The sequence below is a fragment of the Mustela lutreola genome, chromosome 1 (assembly GCF_030435805.1).
Source record: "Mustela lutreola isolate mMusLut2 chromosome 1, mMusLut2.pri, whole genome shotgun sequence".
Lineage (NCBI taxonomy): Eukaryota > Metazoa > Chordata > Mammalia > Carnivora > Mustelidae > Mustela > Mustela lutreola.
Genome location: NC_081290.1, coordinates 289,644,094 through 289,659,665, shown reverse-complemented (window position 1 = coordinate 289,659,665; position 15,572 = coordinate 289,644,094). Strand labels below are relative to the sequence as shown.

Sequence of the window (15,572 nt, the reverse complement as noted above, 5' to 3'; positions counted from 1 at the left end):
GGAGGGGCCTGGCGGGTGGAAGGAGCTCCTTGACCCCTCGCCGATGGCCTGATTTTATTCTCTGGAGTAAGGAGGGAAGGCCGTGCCCAGCCCTCTGTTAGCTCTGTAAGTGACGCGCGCGCGTGTTGGCTGCCTCCCTCCAGCAGAGCGCGGTGTGGGTGGGTCTGGAAGGCGGCAGGGCGGGGGCTGCACACAGCACAGAGTCGACTAGACCCTCCGTGGTGCCTCTCCCCAGCACCTGCAGGGGCAGATGCCTCCTGTCCCCGGGGCGTTTTGTATTCTTTGAGTAGAGTTTGTTGGCTCTAAAGCGTGTGGCCTGTTTTTTCATTGTGAAGACGGAGGAGGGCGGGCGGGGCAGGGTGGTCGCCTCGCGTCCTGGGCCTGTAGGTGTTGGGGGCTCCCGGGAGTCTGCTGCCCCTTCTGAGCCCGAGCCCACCCCTGCACAGGACACCAGCACTGACTCTTGAGGCCTTTTTCTTGGCTTGGAGACGGGCCGGCCCTCAGGCAGGCTGCTGCACCTCCATGAGGAAGCACTCCAGGTCCTCGTAGAGGCTGTTGGAGCTGGACAGGCAGAGGCCAAGGCTGCTGCTGTCCAGGGAGGACACCCCTTCTCTCTGCACGTACTCCAGGTGCGCCCGGCACAGCCACGGCTCCAGCTGTGGGCAGGGTGTCATCAGTACAGACAAACAGGACAGGACAGACAGGGGCTGTGTGCGGCCTTGCCTCCCGGAACCCCAAGCCTCACCTTCACCAGCACCAGGCTCTTCTCCTTGGGCCTCCCAGCTGACAGGTCCTGCCCGAAACCCAGGTAGATGGTGTAGTGCGGGGAGCCCGGACGCCGGCGAGCCCGGAACTCCATCATCTCTGCAGGGGGGAGCTCCGGTGAGCGGGGTGGGGGAGGCAGGAGGACGGGAGCGGGCAGGGATGGCGCGGCCCCAAGTCAGGTGCATCACTGACCTCGGAAGAAGGTGCTGAAGTCGAAGATGGGGGTGTCTTGGTTCCTTTGCAGCAGGCGGGGGGGTGTGGAGGGGCTGGCCGAGCCCAGGGGTCCTCCCACCTCCCAGTAGACCTTGCATTTGCCCCGGCGCCGGGCCCACAGCCTACAGCCCCGGAGCTCCAGCTGCAGTCCCGGGGCCACGTGCTGCAGCAGCTTCTCGGTGTAGTGCATCTGCTTCTGGTCAGGGAGCTCGGCCGGGCTCGGGAAGGCCACGTGCTGGGGCTCAGTGGCTGTGGTGGCTGGGCCTGGGGATCCATAAAGGAACACGAAGCTTGGACGCCACACCACCTCCTGCAGCACTGTGCGGCCCTTGTACATGATGGTCACGTCCAGGGCCCTCAGGCTGGGCTCTCGGTGCGATCCAGGCTCAGCAGCCACCCCGGGGCAAGGCTCCACCTCTGGTGGAGGCTGCCAGGGCTCCAGGACCCGGGCCAGGCCTGCATCTGGGGAGGAAGGCCCAAGCTGAAACCTGGCCCTCCAGGCCCTCACTCCCGCACACACCCCTCCGGCTCTCACCTGTCTCCTGCGCCTGGTGCACAGGGACCGTGTGTCCTGCCCTTGGCAGAGAAGGCTCCGTGTTTAGGAGCTCCAGGCCTGAGGAGGAAAATGCGCAGTTGGGAGCAGCCAGACAGGCGGGGCTGTGGCCGGCTCCATCTCCACGGGCGTCCTCCCTCCCACCACATCCCTAGCCACTCCCTCTCCTCTTGGACTCTGCCCTCCCGCCTTCGCCCCCCCCCCCCCATGGAACTCTGCAAGGCTGAGCGCCCCCACCAGACACAGCCTCTCACCGGGAGCCTCTGGGGGCACCGGGTCCCCCACCCATGCAGCTTCCAGCAGGTGGGCCTCCAGGCAGCTCTGCTCCAGAGCCTGGAGCAAGAGGTCCCCAGCACTGTCGGCTGCGCCAAAAGGAGGGCTTGGGGCGCCGAGCTCAGGGCTCAGTCCAAGCCCTGGCCTCTCAGCAGCGTCTCCTGCCAGGCATGGCCCTGGGAGCTCACCCTGCAGGGGAGGAGGGGCTGGCGTCAGCAGCTCGCCAGCCCCAGGGAAGACTGGCAGCCCCCACCTGGAAACAAGGAGGGCTGAACAGGCTCACCATCAAGGGCAGGGTGTCTTCAAGGGCCACCTCCCCCTGCTGAGTGCCCGCACCTTACAAGAGAGAATTGGGATCAGGGCAGTATGGGATGAGACTCTGGAGTGGGACGCTTGTGTACGTGTCTCTGGGTAGGCCCTCAGAGCTGCCCCCCCCCCCCACTAATCCCAGCAGTCCCAATCAGCTTTCCCTGCCCTCCCCCAACAACCTGGCACCAGCCTCTCTGAGGCCAGTTTCTGGAAAGCACGGCTCTGCTCGTGGGGTCTGTGTCCAGCGGAGAGCAGAATCCCAGTGCCCTCCCAGCCCTGATCTCTGCCCCAAACGTCCTGCCGCACCCCTGGCTCCTCACCTGTCTCCGCAGGCTCGAAGCTGAGCGCGTACACTTTGTGCGGGTCAGCGGGGTCCCCTGAGTTGTCCTGCAGCATCACGAACCGCTGGGTGCTGTGCAGCGCACAGCGGAAGTTGGTTTTCCAGACGGCCCGGAGCGCGCCCTCCAGGGCCAGCTGGTCACCCCCGCCCCTGCCTTCGCTGCTGCTGGGCGGCCACCTGCCGCGAGCCACCGCCCAGGCCTGGGGGAAGGGACCGACGGTGTGAGTGAGCATGGGGGCGCGCGCCAGGCCCCGGGCCGGCCCTCCCACCCAGCCGGGCTGGGGGTCCCACCTTGAAGATGCGGGAGTCCGCCTCCCCCAGGTCCTTCCGCGAGAAGTGCTTCCAGGGCACGCGGAAGCGCGTGCGGGCCGCGTCCAGCCACCGCAGACCCTCGTAGCGGCCGCTGCTGACCTCCCCCAGGAGCCAGTCTCCGAAGAGCAGGCGCGGGGGCCTCCTGCGGGCGGGGCGGCCGGCGGGTGAGGGTGCGGGCGGCCGGCGGAGTGGCCGCGCAGCCGGGGTGGGACGGGGGCTCACCTGTCAGCGGCCGCGGCCATCGCTCGCTGCGCGGGACCGACGCGGGGGGCGCGGGGGCGCGGGGGGCCTCCGCCGGGAGGGGCGGTCACGGCCGCAGCCGGGAAGCGTGGCTCGCGGGTGCCCACGGACGGTGCGGCGCAGGCGCTCCACGTGCGGGGACCCCAGACGCGGCGGAGGGCCGCGGGCCACGACGTTGCCGAGGTGCGGGCTCCGGGCGGCGGCGGCGCGGGGATGAGCACAGCGCGGGGCTGCCGGGGGGGCTGCGCGGGCGCCGGGGGTCCCGGGCGTAGAGTCGGCGCCCAGTCCTGGGCGGGAGGGCGCCGTCGGGGCCCCCTTCGGAGACACCGCGGGGGCGGCCGCGGGCTGGGGCGCGCTCCGGGCGCCGGGAAAGCGAAACCGCGCGCCGGGAAAGCGAAACCTAAGCCGAAGCCGGGACCGCTCGCCACCCGCGGCCCGTCAGCGGGACGACCGCCCCCTCTCCGTCCCGCCCCGACTCCGGGCGCCGGACCCTCCCCACGCGCCGGGCCGCCGGGGCTGGAAGCCTGGTCTCCCGGAGCGGCCGGAACGCGCGCTTTTATGGGGACCGGCCTGCGGGGGGGCAGGGGGCGGGGCGGGGCTGCAGGTGCAGCCGAGGAAGTCACGTGCTCCGGCGCCGGGGGTCCCCTGTGTGCTGGGGGGACGCGTTCCCCAGGCCCCCGCCGAGGCTCCCGGATGCGGGCGGGGGTCGTGCAGGGGCGGCGGGACTGGCGGGTCCTGCGGGGTCCAGTCACTCCTCTCCCTCAAGGAGCACCCAGCCCCGCACACGCAGGGACGGGGCAGGGCGCCACTGGCAACTCGGGGGGGTGGGGAGGCAGTGGGGTGAACTGAAGACCCCACCCTTCTTCCCTTCTCTTCCCCGGGGAAGTGGGTCGTGGAGGAGAGCGTGGGCCAAGGGGCAGCCCTGCGCTTTGGATTTTTTTTTTTTTTTTTTTTTTTTTTAAGTAGCTTCGCACCCAGAGTAGCGCCAACCAGGGGTATCCCATCGTCCAGACCCCCGCTGAGAGCAAGGTGGGGTGCTCCACCGGCCAAGCCACCCAGGCTCCCCGCTGGTTTGGGGTTCTTTAAAGATTTTATTTGTGGAAGAGAGAGCTTGCAGGAGCAGAAGGGAGGTCGGAGGGAGAGGGTCTCCGAGCCGGTCCCCGCTGAGTTCGGAGCCCCCTCCTGGCTGGAAGCCAGACCCCGAGATCACCACCTGAAGGGAAATCCAGAGTCCGTGGGTGACCCACGGAGCCAACCAGGCGCCCCCACCCTTCCGCCTTTGTAATCTTAATGAGAATTGTTCAGACAAGAATGCTCACACCCTTGAGAATAAGATATTTGGAAAGCAGTTCGTGGTGGCTTTTCATAGGAAACATGCAGAGGACCCACAAGGGACAGTGAGGAGGGGTCAGGGAGGAAGTCCAGCCTGCGGTCCTGCCCTGGGGAGGCCGGCAGAGGAGGCTCTGTCCCCCACTCTCTGGCTCTGGTGCCCCTCCTAGCGGGGGTCCACCTGCCACAATCCTCCCCCGCCCATGGCCTGCAGCCACTGCTTCCCAGTCCTGTCACTCAGCCCCTGCACCAAGCCACAGGTGACAGTCCGGAAGCCAGGACCGGGTGCCTCCCCGCCCCGAGTGTTTACTGCCCACAGGGGACCTCACAGGCCCACAGGCTGTCACCCCCCCGCGAGGTCTCCAGGGAGTTTGCTCAGGTCAAGAATCTCCATGTCAGCTGGGGAGGTGGGGGCCCCGCAGTGCAGGCCTCCCTCTCGCCCCCGCGGTCAGGCCTTGAGAGGAACTGAGGCCTCCAGCTGGCGCTAGTGTGGAAAGGCCCACTGCGGGCGGGCACAGCACGTGGTTTACGGGAAGCCCCAGTGCCACCCGGCCCAGGCAGGGGCGGGGCCAGGGATAGGATGCGCCGTCACCTCCCTCGGCCAGCAGCTGGGGGGGGGGGGGCGACCCTGGCTGGAGGGGCCGCTGACTCTCATGCAGCCGAACTGGGAAACTGTCGCTTTATTGTGCGCATTGGAGTGGGGGCGAGTGGCTGGCAGACATCAGGTCCTGCCCACGGGGGAGGGGGGGAGCCCAGCTAGACGTAGGAGGAGCCAGTGCTGGGCGTGTCATCGGCGTGGGGACCAGCAACCGCTTCCTCGTCGCTGCCGGCCTCGCTGCCAGAGTCGTTGGCGCCAGCCGCGTCGGAGGCGGGCGTGTTGAGGACCACCACGTCGGCCTCAGCCCCAATGTCCTCCCCAAACCACACGGCCTTGTAGCCACCCTCGGGCCGCCGCTCCTTGGTCAGGATGGACCTCACGGCTGCTGGGCTGCCTCCATCGCGGGTCAGCTCGGGGGTCTCTGAGGCTGGACGCAGGGTCGTAGTGCTGGGGGGCTCCGGAAGCGCAGGCTCTGGTGGCTCCGCGGGCTCCGGAGCCGCCCGCATGAGACCAGGGGAGGAGTAGGGAGCTGGGGCCCAGTTGGCCTCCTGGGGAGCATCGAAGGCCTCATTGTCAAAGCCGAGGGGCTGCTCCTGCGGAGGGGAGAGGGGCGGCCAGGGCCTCAACCAGGACCCCAGGCCTGGGCCGGGACCCCCACCCCAGAGACAAGGACCCAGGCTAGCCCTTCCTTTTCGCCTCTTTCGGCCTCCTCCGCATTGTGTGCACTATACCCCAGCCTTCCGCACCTCTGCTCCCGTCCCTGCCCCTTCTCTGTCCCCCTGTCCACCTCACCTGCCTGTCTCCCTCTCTAGTCCTGCCCCCAGCCCCCCAGGGCCTCACCACAGCTTTCCCAGAGCAACACTTGAGCTGCTGGCCGTAGTGCTTGTGGACCAGAATGAGCAGGGCGAGCAGAGCCAGAAGGAGCAGTGCGCCCAGCACCCCGCCCAGGGCCGCCATGTCCACGACAGAGAAGCGCCGGTCCCCGGCGGCACCGACACCGGGCTCGCCGTCCCCGGGGGTCCCCGCAGTGCTGCCTCCTCCAGTCTGGGCTGGCCCTGGGAGCAACACCACCCACTGACCATCAGCATCCCAAGCGCTTCCCAGACAGACCTGCCCCAGGCTTTAGACACCGTGACAACAAGCCAAAACCGGGTGTCCCACCAGAGCTGGGGTTCTGGGGCATGATACCACTCCCCTGCTGCCCACCGCCCTGCCGAGGAACTGTGTGTGCCCGGGGCCCTTGGGGAGGCTGCCAAATGGGGGGAGATGGGGGTCAAGGCCCACCAGCTCCTGGTGGAAGTGGGGGGCCCAGCACCATAGGAGGGACCATGAAGGCAGTGCTGGGACCCCTGGAGAGAACAGCCTGGAATTATAGGCCCACTGGACCCCAAATCTGGCTTCTGCCCCGTCCTCCATACACCTTCCCCAGGTTACCTTGTTGGGAGCCCCAGAACAGGTCTCTACCCAGACCAGAGCAAACCCCCTGGGATTTCATGGTCAGTGTGGTCAGGCTGGGCCTCCCTCTGCCCCGGGTGGGCCCTGCCCTACAGGGATTCCCAGGACCCCCACAGTAAGCATCAGGGAATATATGGGTGACTCTGGGGCAAATGAGAGGGCTACCTGAGGTTTGGGGAGTTCTGCTGGGCCCAGAGGGCATCGGCTGAGAGGTTCCTGGCTTCAGCGACTGTGTTGAGCCCCCGCTGGTTGAAGCTGATGGGAGGAAGGTGCTGGTTTCCACGCTGGGGGGCCCGCCGGGCGTAGATGAGGCAGGTGGCCTTGGAATTGTGCTTGAAGGGGGCTGTGGGCCCTGAGAGGGCCCCGGGGTCACAGAGCTGGCCGTCGAGGGTCCCTGAGAGGGCCCCGGGGTCGCAGAGCTGGCCGTCGAGGGTCCCTGAGAGGGCCCCGGGGTCGCAGAGCTGGCCGTCGAGGGTCCCTGAGAGGGCCCCGGGGTCGCAGAGCTGGTTGTCGAGGGTCCCTGAGAGGGCCCTGGGGTTGCAGAGCTGGTCGTCGAGGGTCCCTGAGAGGGCCCCGGGGGTCTGGGGGCTTCCGACGTGGTGCTGCTGGGGGGCCGGCTTGTTCTTCCAGTCTCTGGGGATGTGGGGGTCTCGGGGGGACCTGGGGACCAGGGACAGAATTCAGGCTTGGCTCTGCCTCCAGCAAGCCTGCCCTGGGGAAGCCACCAGCCCAGCTAGGCAAGAGGCCTTCCCTGAGGCGCTGCCTGGGGGGTCCACGTCCGGCTCACCTGTGGGGGGGGTGGGCTCCTCCCACTCCAGCACCTGTATCTCCACCACCGTGCGGGCTGTACTCGCGGTCACTGTGTTGTTGGCCTCAACCTGGAGCAGAAAGGGGGCATGTCCCTCGCAGGCCCCGCCTTAGCCCCTGCCCCTTGAAGATGCCCCCTGCCCTCACCTCTGCGTAGAAGACCCCCTCGTCAGCCAACAGGGAGGCGGTCAGCAGGGTCTCGCCATCCATCCGGAAGTCAGTGTTATTGGTGACGCGGTAGGTGATGGCAGAGTTGAGGTCCTAAACATGGCCCAGTGAGTCCCGGGCCCAGGCGGCCCCCCCAGCCCCCCCGCAGCGGGGCTGGCGCCTACCGGAAAGTCAGGGTCCTGGGCCCAGACCCTCAGAGGCAGGGAGGGAGCGGCTGCGTCCTTGACCTCCACGCCGCCTCCAGAGCCACGCGCCACCATGCCGTGGTAGCGGCTCTTGGCGAAGTAGGGCGGGCTCCCGGCGGCATTTCGGGCCTCGATCTGGACCCAGGTCACCGAGTAGCGGGCGCCGTCTGCCTGCTCACCCTGGGGAAAGGGGAGGCCTCAGCGAGGGTCCCAGCGGGTTCTCAAGGGCAAGTCTTGCAGCCTGAGGCTCAGGAAGGCCATGGAGGCCTGGCCAGGGCGCCCACCTTGACCACCAGAGTGAAGGTCTTTGGGCTGGGGACACTTCTGGTCATGGTGAGATTGCCCGAGTCAGCGCCAATGGCAAACGTGCCATCTTCTTGTCCTGCGAGGGTGGTGGGAAAGCTTGGCCTCCTGCCCCCTCCAGCGGCCTGAGGGCGAGGGTCCCACGGGCTCTGCCCAAGTCCCCCAGAGCCCCCGCAGCCCAGGGTGGGGTGGGGTGCAGGACACAGAGGGAAACAGGGCTGCGGCCCGCACTCACCCCGCACAATGCTGTAGAGGATGTGCTGGCTGATGCCCTGATCCCCGTCCACGGCGTGGACGGGCCCTGGACGGAGCACGAGGGGGCCTGGCTGCGGGGACAGGGACAGGAGGAGATGCCTTGGGGCTGGGGTGTTGGGCCCAGCTGACCGTCCGACGTCCCTTAACAGGAAAGTTGTCTCTCCGCGAGGGCCCTCCCGGCCCCCCGCTCCGCTGCTACGGACTTGACTTGCTCAAAGACACCCGACCGATGGAACAACGGGCGTTTCCAGAGCGGGCACGCGCGTGGGACAGGCAGAAGTCATGGGGAGTCGGGGTCAGGTGCTCAGGACGATCCACTGTGCTCCGGCGTCTCCGTGGGCCTCTTGGGCCGGAGCAGGGACGTCAGTGGGTCAGAGAGGCCGCCTGGAGCACCACCACGGCCCCTCACGCTGCCGCCCTCCCAGCGCACGGGACTAGGTCCCCAAGGCGCTGCCCAGCCCTGCCCCGAGACCACCAGGCCACGCACCTCCGTCTACACTGAGGGGCTCCGTCACCGCTCGCCACCCCGTGGTTGGGTGGGATTGGCTTCCAAAGAACGTTCGCATGAAAATCGCAACCAAATGTGGCCCCCTGACTCCCGAGCCCTGCCCCCTATGTCCCTCCTGCCCTCCCTGACCCCCCGTACCAGCTGGTGCCCCGTGGGGACAGCACCGTGGTACTCGGCGTTGATGCAGACGTGGTGGTCTGAGTAGGCACAGGGCAGGAACCAGGGGGGGCGAAGGTCAGCAGGCTGCACCTCCAGGATCAAGGTGGCTGTGGCCGTGTGGCTGGGCTCTGCGTTCTCCTCCCGTGTGTCCTGCAGCAGCGGAGCCCGGCTGGATCAAGCCCGGGGGTCCTGGGCTGGGGGTGGCTCGGGGGGGACCTGAGCCCCCGCCTGCTTACCCGCACCAGCAGCAGGAAGTCGATGCTCTGCTGCGCGTCAAAGTCCAGGCGCCGGTCCAGCCGCAGGGCGGGGAGGTTGGTGCCCACCAGGGAGAAGAAGCTACCAGCGCCCTGGGGAGGCAGGGGGTGGGACCCAGTCTTGGAGCCCAGGAGGACACAGAAGGAGGGTTTGGGGGGACACTGACCGGGGTCACCTCCTGGAGGGTATAGAACAAGATGTCATCCTGGTCGCGATCCTGGGCCTCCAGTCCCGTCGCAGGGATGACGATGGTGCTCACTTTAGTGTCCTGGGGGAAGCGGGGGAGTGAGTGGTCTGGCTGTACCCTTGACCCCCGTGGTCGAGCCCCTGGCCCTCTCGCTCACCTCAGACACTTTCTCCACCTTGACTTGAAAGGGGAACTTGGGCGGGTTGTCGTTGATGTCCAGCACAAACACAAAGACTCTGAGCTGCGTCACCTGCGGGACAGGGTGGGGTCAGCCGTGCTGCGCTCTGGTGGCCGCCGGTCCTGGGCTCCTGCTCCGCGTGGATTGCAGACAGAGCACAGACACAACCCCGCAGCTCATGAGGCGGCCAGCGCCCCGGAGAGCAGCACAGGCGCGGGGCAGGGTGGGGGGGGCCCGGCAAAACCCTTCATGAGAACAGTGGGAGAACGCTCGAGGTGCTTCAGAAATTATTATTCTCAAGAACAAGGAAGAGAGAAGGAGAAGCTGTAGATTGAAAGAGGCTTAAGAGGGGGCGCCTGGGGGGCTCAATGGGTTAAACCCTCTGCCTTCGGCTCAGGTCATGATCTCAGGGTCCTGGGATCAAGCCCCGCGTCGGGCTCTCTGCTCCGCGGGGAGCCTGCTTCCTCCTCTCTCTCTCTCTCCCTGCCTCTCTGCCTGCCTGTGGTCTCTGTCAAATAAATTTTAAAAATCTTAAAAAAATAATAATAATAATAAGAGGCTTAAGAGGGGCACCCAGCTGGCTCAGTGGGAGGAGAAGTTGACTCTCCATCTCCGGTTGTGAGCTGAAGCCCACGTCGCCGTCGCCGGTAGAGAGGACTTAAAGAATCCACCAACCTAGGAAGGAAGGGGGAAGGGGAGGGGGGGGGACTCGGGAGGCCTAGCGGCCAGGCGCAGTAGGTGGGCTGTGCCGGGGTCTCTGTGACTGTGGGAATGGGAGGGCGTCAGGTGTGACATGATGCTGAGGAGCCCTTTTCCCGGAGGCCGCGGCACTGTGGCTGTTTAGGAAGGCCTTGTCTTCCGGAGTCCCGTGCTGAGGTGTCGTGGTGGCGTGCCTACCGTCTGCGCCAGGACAGCTCCAGGCACTGGAGCACTGGAGCCTGTGGGCCGTGGGTCCAGTCCAGCCGGCAGGTGCGTGCGCGGGGCTTGTGGCTTAAAACAGGGCGGTCGATGCCTCCCTGGGAAGGGGAGCTCGGAGGGAAGACGCGAGACGGTGGGAGAGGGCGGCAGGTGCCCATCTGAGGAGAGGGCTCGAGGCTGGCTGGAGTGAGGTCGGGGTCCGCGCACCCAGCCTGCACCCCGCGGTCCGTGCGGCCTCGGCTCCGAGTGAGAAAGCAGCCGGGCTGTCCACTTGCTTGGTAAGAGTGTCTGGCCGCACTGAGAGTGGACTCGCCAGGGCCAAGAGGGGAGCAAGCGGACCGGTTGACAGTTGGAAGTTTCCAGAAAGGAGATGCTGGTGGCCAAGGCTCTGACTGATGTGGAGTCCTGGCTGAGGCAGAGCCCACAGCCTTGCTGACAGAGAGACATGAGGAGCTCAGTGGGGGGTGAGGGACCCGGCAGGGTGAAGTGCCTTCCGTGGTGGGGGCTCTGGGTCAGGGGTCTCTGCTGGGGTCTGCATCTCAGGGCAGAGTCTGGGCTGGAGGAAGTGTGGGCGTCAACATACCACAGGGTGAGGTCACCAGGGAGTGGCCCTGGACCAAGCTGAGCAGAGTGGAGAGGTCGGGGCCTGGAGTGCGCTGACATCACAGGCTGGGGATGGCCACACAGGGGCGGGGGGTGCGGGGGGTACTCACCACGGTCCCGCCACTTCTGCACTCCAGGTGCGCCTCCAGCATCGTGTTCTCCTGAGGGGGCAGACGAGGGTCAGGGTCACCTGCCCAGCTGACTGCAGCGTGCTGGCCCCATGTCACAAGTGAGGAGACAGGCGGGGAGGGTCCCCAGCAGCCCTGCTAAGTCCAGAGGGCATCGGGGGCCCAGGCAGCTCGAGCCCCCAACCACCCTACCCACCTTGGGGCCCCAAGAAGGGCCAGTCATTGCCTGGAGGGCGCAGAAACCTCAGGCCGCCTGGGACGCCTTGTCTGGGGAGGGGTGCGGGCGGCGGCTTGGGTCCTGTGGAGGGTGAGCCCTCCCGCCGCCCCCACGGGGGAACCCCGCCCGGCCTGCCATCTGCACCTCATAGTCGGGGGTCACGTTGAGAAAGAGCTGAGTCCCCTGGATCCGGAAGGCGTCGGGGGTGGACGACGGTCCGAGGGTCACGTGCTGGCCCGCGGGGACAGAGATGTCAGCCAGGGGCTCAGGCCGGTTAGTGTTCTCTGCGACTTCGAAGATGGTGTCGCTCACAGAGCAGACTGGAAAGTTGGAGAGGAAGAGTCAGTGCCCTCCTGGGACCCGCCCACCGCCCAGCCCCCTGCCCCCACCCCGCAGGTACCCTGGGCCCGGGCCGTGGCCATGAGAAGTGACAGCAGCAGGGCCCAAGCCCCCATCTTGGTGGCCGTCCCCTGGCCAGACCCTCTGAGCAGCTGGCTGGCGCTGCTGGTGGTGGCTGGGCCGGGCGACCTTCGCTCCCGCCAGGCACCGCCCCGTGTCATGATCCTTTACAAGCCGCAGGCCTCCTCCAAGGGGGCTCCCGCCGGCCGCCCGGCCAGGCCTACCCTGCTGCGGGGAGGGGGCAAGCTGGGGTGGGGGTTCCCCAACAGAGCTGGGCCACATATGGGGGACCAAGGGGGCTCAGCTCTCAAACCTAGGGCAGGACGTAGAAGGTGCTCAGGATACCCTGGGCCTGGGGAGGGGGCTGGGGGGTGTGGCTGGGTGGGCAGAAGCTGGGGCAGGGAGCTGGGGGGCAGGGGCTCAGCTGTGGCTTCTGTGTTGGCTGTACCCACCCCTCCCCCCCAATCCTGGCAGCCCCTCTGCTGGCCTCTTCTTCCAGAATCATCCTGGAGCAAGGTTCAGGCCCCAGTTGCTCCCTCCAGGTCCACCTCCTCCCGCCTACCCCCACACCAACCATCTAAGTCTGGAAGGAAAAGGCTGTTTGTGCCCCGGGATCACCCCTGCTTGTCTTGGAAACCAGCCCATCCCCTCCAGGGGGGTGGGGTGGGCAGGACCGCAGAAATGAGGATGGCTGAGCTTTAGGGGGCTGCGGGAGCTCCTGGGGGGCCCCATGGGTTCCGGTGCTTGCCAGAGGAGTTCCTGGCAAGGCTCCTTGGCCCAGACCCCCAACTGCCCTTCCCTCAAAGGCACCCCCCGCCCCACCCCCACGGGCCAGGCCTCAGCAGCAGCAGGGAGAGGCAGGAGGGAGGGGCTGCTACCACGCCGGGGGTGGGGGTTGTGGCTGTGGTCCTTCCGCTCTCTAGCTTTGCCTGGCCGCTGCCCCCTAAGGCTCCCGGCCCCTGCAGGTGGTGCCTGCCTGGCTCCCGCAGGCCCCAGCTCCTCCCAGGGTTTCGTGACCCCCCCCCCCTCGTCAGGCTCAAAGCAGTCAAGCCACGAGAGACCACAGAACCTGGAGCCGGAGCTGTGGCATGCGTGGGGGTCCTCTCTCGCTGGAGCGGACGCCGGGGCCCTTCTGCCACCGCTTCCTGCCCGGGGCCTCCTCACCCCCTCAGTCTCCCCCCTCAGCCGCTCCACTGCCCCACACGGGGCCTCCGGGACAGACGTCCTGTGCCCCCCACCCACGCACCCAGAGCCCCGGAGTGTTTGCCGAGTGGACGGCAGGGATGCGGGTGTGTCTCGGGGAAGCTCCGGGGACAGCAGAGATAGGGGAGGAGAGGCACCCGCTGGCTCCCCAGGTTTAAAGGGCAGCTGGGTGCGGTCACCGGGCTACAGGCTGCGGTCGGGGCCTCCTGCATTCTGACCGCCCTGACCTGGGAGAGGGTGCGGAGTGAGCTCACAGGGCCAGTGTCTGAATTCCTCCTTTATTGGCGACAAGTGCAAGCCCTCCTCCTCCTCCTCCCCCCTCCCCTGGCCGCTCCGTGCAGGCGCCGGTGCCCGCGGGGACGCCTTCTTCCTCAGGACCGGCTTCGGGTGGCCTCCACAGCGGGGATGGCTGGCTCTGCCAAGGTGGCCCCAGACCCGGACCCAGGAGGCAACCGGGGAGACCAGGTCTGATCCAGGGGGTCCCTCAGGGGCATCCTGCGGGGACAGCCAGGTCAGGGGCGGGAGACTGCGGGCCCCCTAGGGGAACCGGGCCTCCTCTGGTCACCAGCACTGTTTCCCCTTCCCAGACGCCGGGCCCCCTGCCGCGCCCCGTTCCTGTCCCAGACCCAGGGTCCTGGGGGGGGGGGGGCAGAGGAAGGGTGCGGGGCAGGAGCAGGTGGGTGCCGCGGGCGGCGGGGCTCACCAGGCCTGCAGGGTGGGTGTGTACGGCCAGTGCAGGCAGAGGCGGCCCTCGGCCGACTTGGTCCAGCTCGTGCTGTTCTCCGGGTCCTGCTCGCTGCCCCCCATCCCAAGTCGAATTAGTCCCGGAGGTGCCCGGCGCCCACGCCCCGCAGTTCTCCCGCAGCCGGGGGAGCGCCGCAGCCCCTCACCTGCGCTTGCCCACCAGGCCCTGGAGCAGCCGCTGCAGCCGCGCGCTCTCCCGCAGGCGGCTGAGCTCGCTGGTGAACGTCCCATCCGAGTGCCGCGGGGCCCTGCGGGGCGGGGGGCGGGGGCGCGCGCCGGTTCAGGGCCAGGCGGCGGGCGGGGGGCGCGCCGGGCCGGGGGTGGGGGGGTGGGGTTCGAGGAGCGGGCGTGGGTCCCTCACCTGGGGGGCGCGGGGAGCGCGGCGGAGCCCCGGAGCAGCGGCGGCAGCAGCAGCAGCAGCAGGGGCGCGACGGCCATGGCGGGCGCGCGGGGGGCTGAGCGCTGCTGCGGCCGCCCGAGCTCCGCGCGGCCCCTTTATAGCGCCCGGGAGCGGGGCATCGATCGAACCCGAAGGTCAGAGCCGCCCACCCAGCTGTCGCCCGGGCTGGCCGCCCGCCCCCACCGCCGCGGCGGCGCCCCTTGGCTAGCTGGGCAGGGAGGGGAGCGCTGCGCCGGGGCGCGCGCCCGCGGGGGTCGGGGAGGGGCGCCCCCGAGGGCGGAGGGACGTCCGGGCGAGGCTGCAGCGGGAACAGCATGTGCAAAGCCTCCGAGCCGTTTCCGCTCTGGGCGCAGAGGGGGCGAGCGCCCCGGGCCGGGGACTCCGCGGGAGAGGCGGGGCGGGCGGTGGGAATGGGGAAGGCTGGGCCGGTGCCTCTTGCCCGAACCTACTGCTCAATTTTTCTTAAACATAAAACTGCTCTTTATGAAATTCTACTGATTATTTTATTTTTATTTTTATTTTTTTAATTTTTTTTTAAAGATTTTATTTATTTATTTGACAGAGAGAGATCACAAGTAGATGGAGAGGCAGGCAGAGAGCGAGAGAGGGAAGCAGGCTCCCCGCTGAGCAGAGAGCCCGACGCGGGGCTCGATCCCAGGACCCTGAGATCATGACCCGAGCCGAAGGCAGCGGCTTAACCCACTGAGCCACCCAGGCGCCCCTCTACTGATTATTTTTAAATGAGTGTAAAGTTTGGGGCACCAGTCTGGCTCAGTCAGTAGGGCATTCGATTCTTGATCTTGGGGTCGTGAGTTTGAACCCCACATTGGGTGTAAAGATTACTTATATAAATAAAAACTCCAAAAAAAATTTTTTTAAATGAATGTAAAGGGGCACCTGGGTGGCTCAGTGGGTTAAGCCTCTGCCTTCGGCTCAGGTCATGATCCCAGGGTTCTGGGATCGAGCCCCGCATCAGGCTCTCTGCTCAGTGGGGAACCTGCTTCCTCCTCTCTCTCTGCCTGCCTCTCTGCCTACTTGTGACTTCTGTCTGCCAAATCAATAAATAAAATCTTTAAAAAATAAGTAAAATAAAATGAATGTAAAGTTTAACACAAAAACTACTGGTTTATCATTTCATTTACTAGTTTTGTAATTTCTGTTTAAGGATTTCATTAGTACTGGTTTTTAAAAGCCTAAACTGATTTAATCCCCTATTGATTAAGCAGGAGTAACTGGGCTACCTGCCTTTTTCCCAGCAGTCTGTCTGCATCTCCACCTCCTGTCCAACCCCAGTCTGCATGTAGCCTCTCCAGCCTTGGGAAGTTCAAATGAAGGGCATCCTGAGGCTGGATCCAGCTCTGCCTGCAGCCCACTTCCACACCCCCCGCCTCTCCCCTGCCCCCCCCCCCCGCAGAGTCTGGGTTGGCCTCCCCAAGGTCCTGGCCTACACCCTCATGAACCAATGGAGCCACCCAGGCGGCGGGAATAAAAGAAGACACTTATCAGATATGTGATTTATAAATATCTTCACCCATTCTGTGAGTCCTGTTTTCACTCCTTTGATAGTG

General features: G+C 66.5%; 3 protein-coding genes across 5 annotated transcripts; all 3 read right to left on the bottom strand.

Annotated features, from left to right (window-relative positions):
- Positions 1-292: 292 nt before the first annotated feature.
- IRF7 (interferon regulatory factor 7) lies at positions 293-3,536 on the bottom strand. 3 transcript variants are annotated; one of them, XM_059152618.1, is made up of 9 exons: positions 2,988-3,536; positions 2,745-2,907; positions 2,434-2,653; positions 2,088-2,140; positions 1,786-1,993; positions 1,514-1,591; positions 958-1,242; positions 746-864; positions 293-656 (listed from the first exon to the last, which is right to left on the bottom strand). In XM_059152618.1, the coding sequence occupies exons 1-9, from the start codon at positions 3,005-3,007 to the stop codon at positions 501-503; spliced, it is 1,302 nt and encodes a 433-aa protein (XP_059008601.1). In that variant the 5' UTR covers positions 3,008-3,536; the 3' UTR covers positions 293-500. The 3 variants fall into 3 exon arrangements, with proteins under 3 accessions (XP_059008601.1, XP_059008595.1, XP_059008607.1); XM_059152612.1 differs by having other exon boundaries at positions 958-1,440; positions 2,988-3,534; XM_059152624.1 differs by lacking the exons at positions 1,786-1,993; positions 2,088-2,140 and having other exon boundaries at positions 958-1,440; positions 2,988-3,534.
- Positions 3,537-5,001: 1,465 nt separating this feature from the next.
- CDHR5 (cadherin related family member 5) lies at positions 5,002-11,833 on the bottom strand. The gene is made up of 15 exons (XM_059152599.1): positions 11,659-11,833; positions 11,403-11,578; positions 11,024-11,074; positions 9,372-9,464; positions 9,194-9,295; positions 9,009-9,119; positions 8,752-8,922; positions 8,086-8,176; positions 7,832-7,929; positions 7,527-7,727; positions 7,342-7,455; positions 7,175-7,265; positions 6,553-7,047; positions 5,773-5,987; positions 5,002-5,525 (listed from the first exon to the last, which is right to left on the bottom strand). The coding sequence occupies exons 1-15, from the start codon at positions 11,816-11,818 to the stop codon at positions 5,091-5,093; spliced, it is 2,604 nt and encodes an 867-aa protein (XP_059008582.1). The 5' UTR covers positions 11,819-11,833; the 3' UTR covers positions 5,002-5,090.
- Positions 11,834-13,119: 1,286 nt separating this feature from the next.
- SCT (secretin) lies at positions 13,120-14,202 on the bottom strand. The gene is made up of 4 exons (XM_059152639.1): positions 13,966-14,202; positions 13,751-13,852; positions 13,564-13,656; positions 13,120-13,355 (listed from the first exon to the last, which is right to left on the bottom strand). Exons 1-4 carry the CDS (start codon positions 14,040-14,042, stop codon positions 13,232-13,234), a joined length of 396 nt encoding a protein of 131 aa, XP_059008622.1. The 5' UTR covers positions 14,043-14,202; the 3' UTR covers positions 13,120-13,231.
- Positions 14,203-15,572: the final 1,370 nt, after the last annotated feature.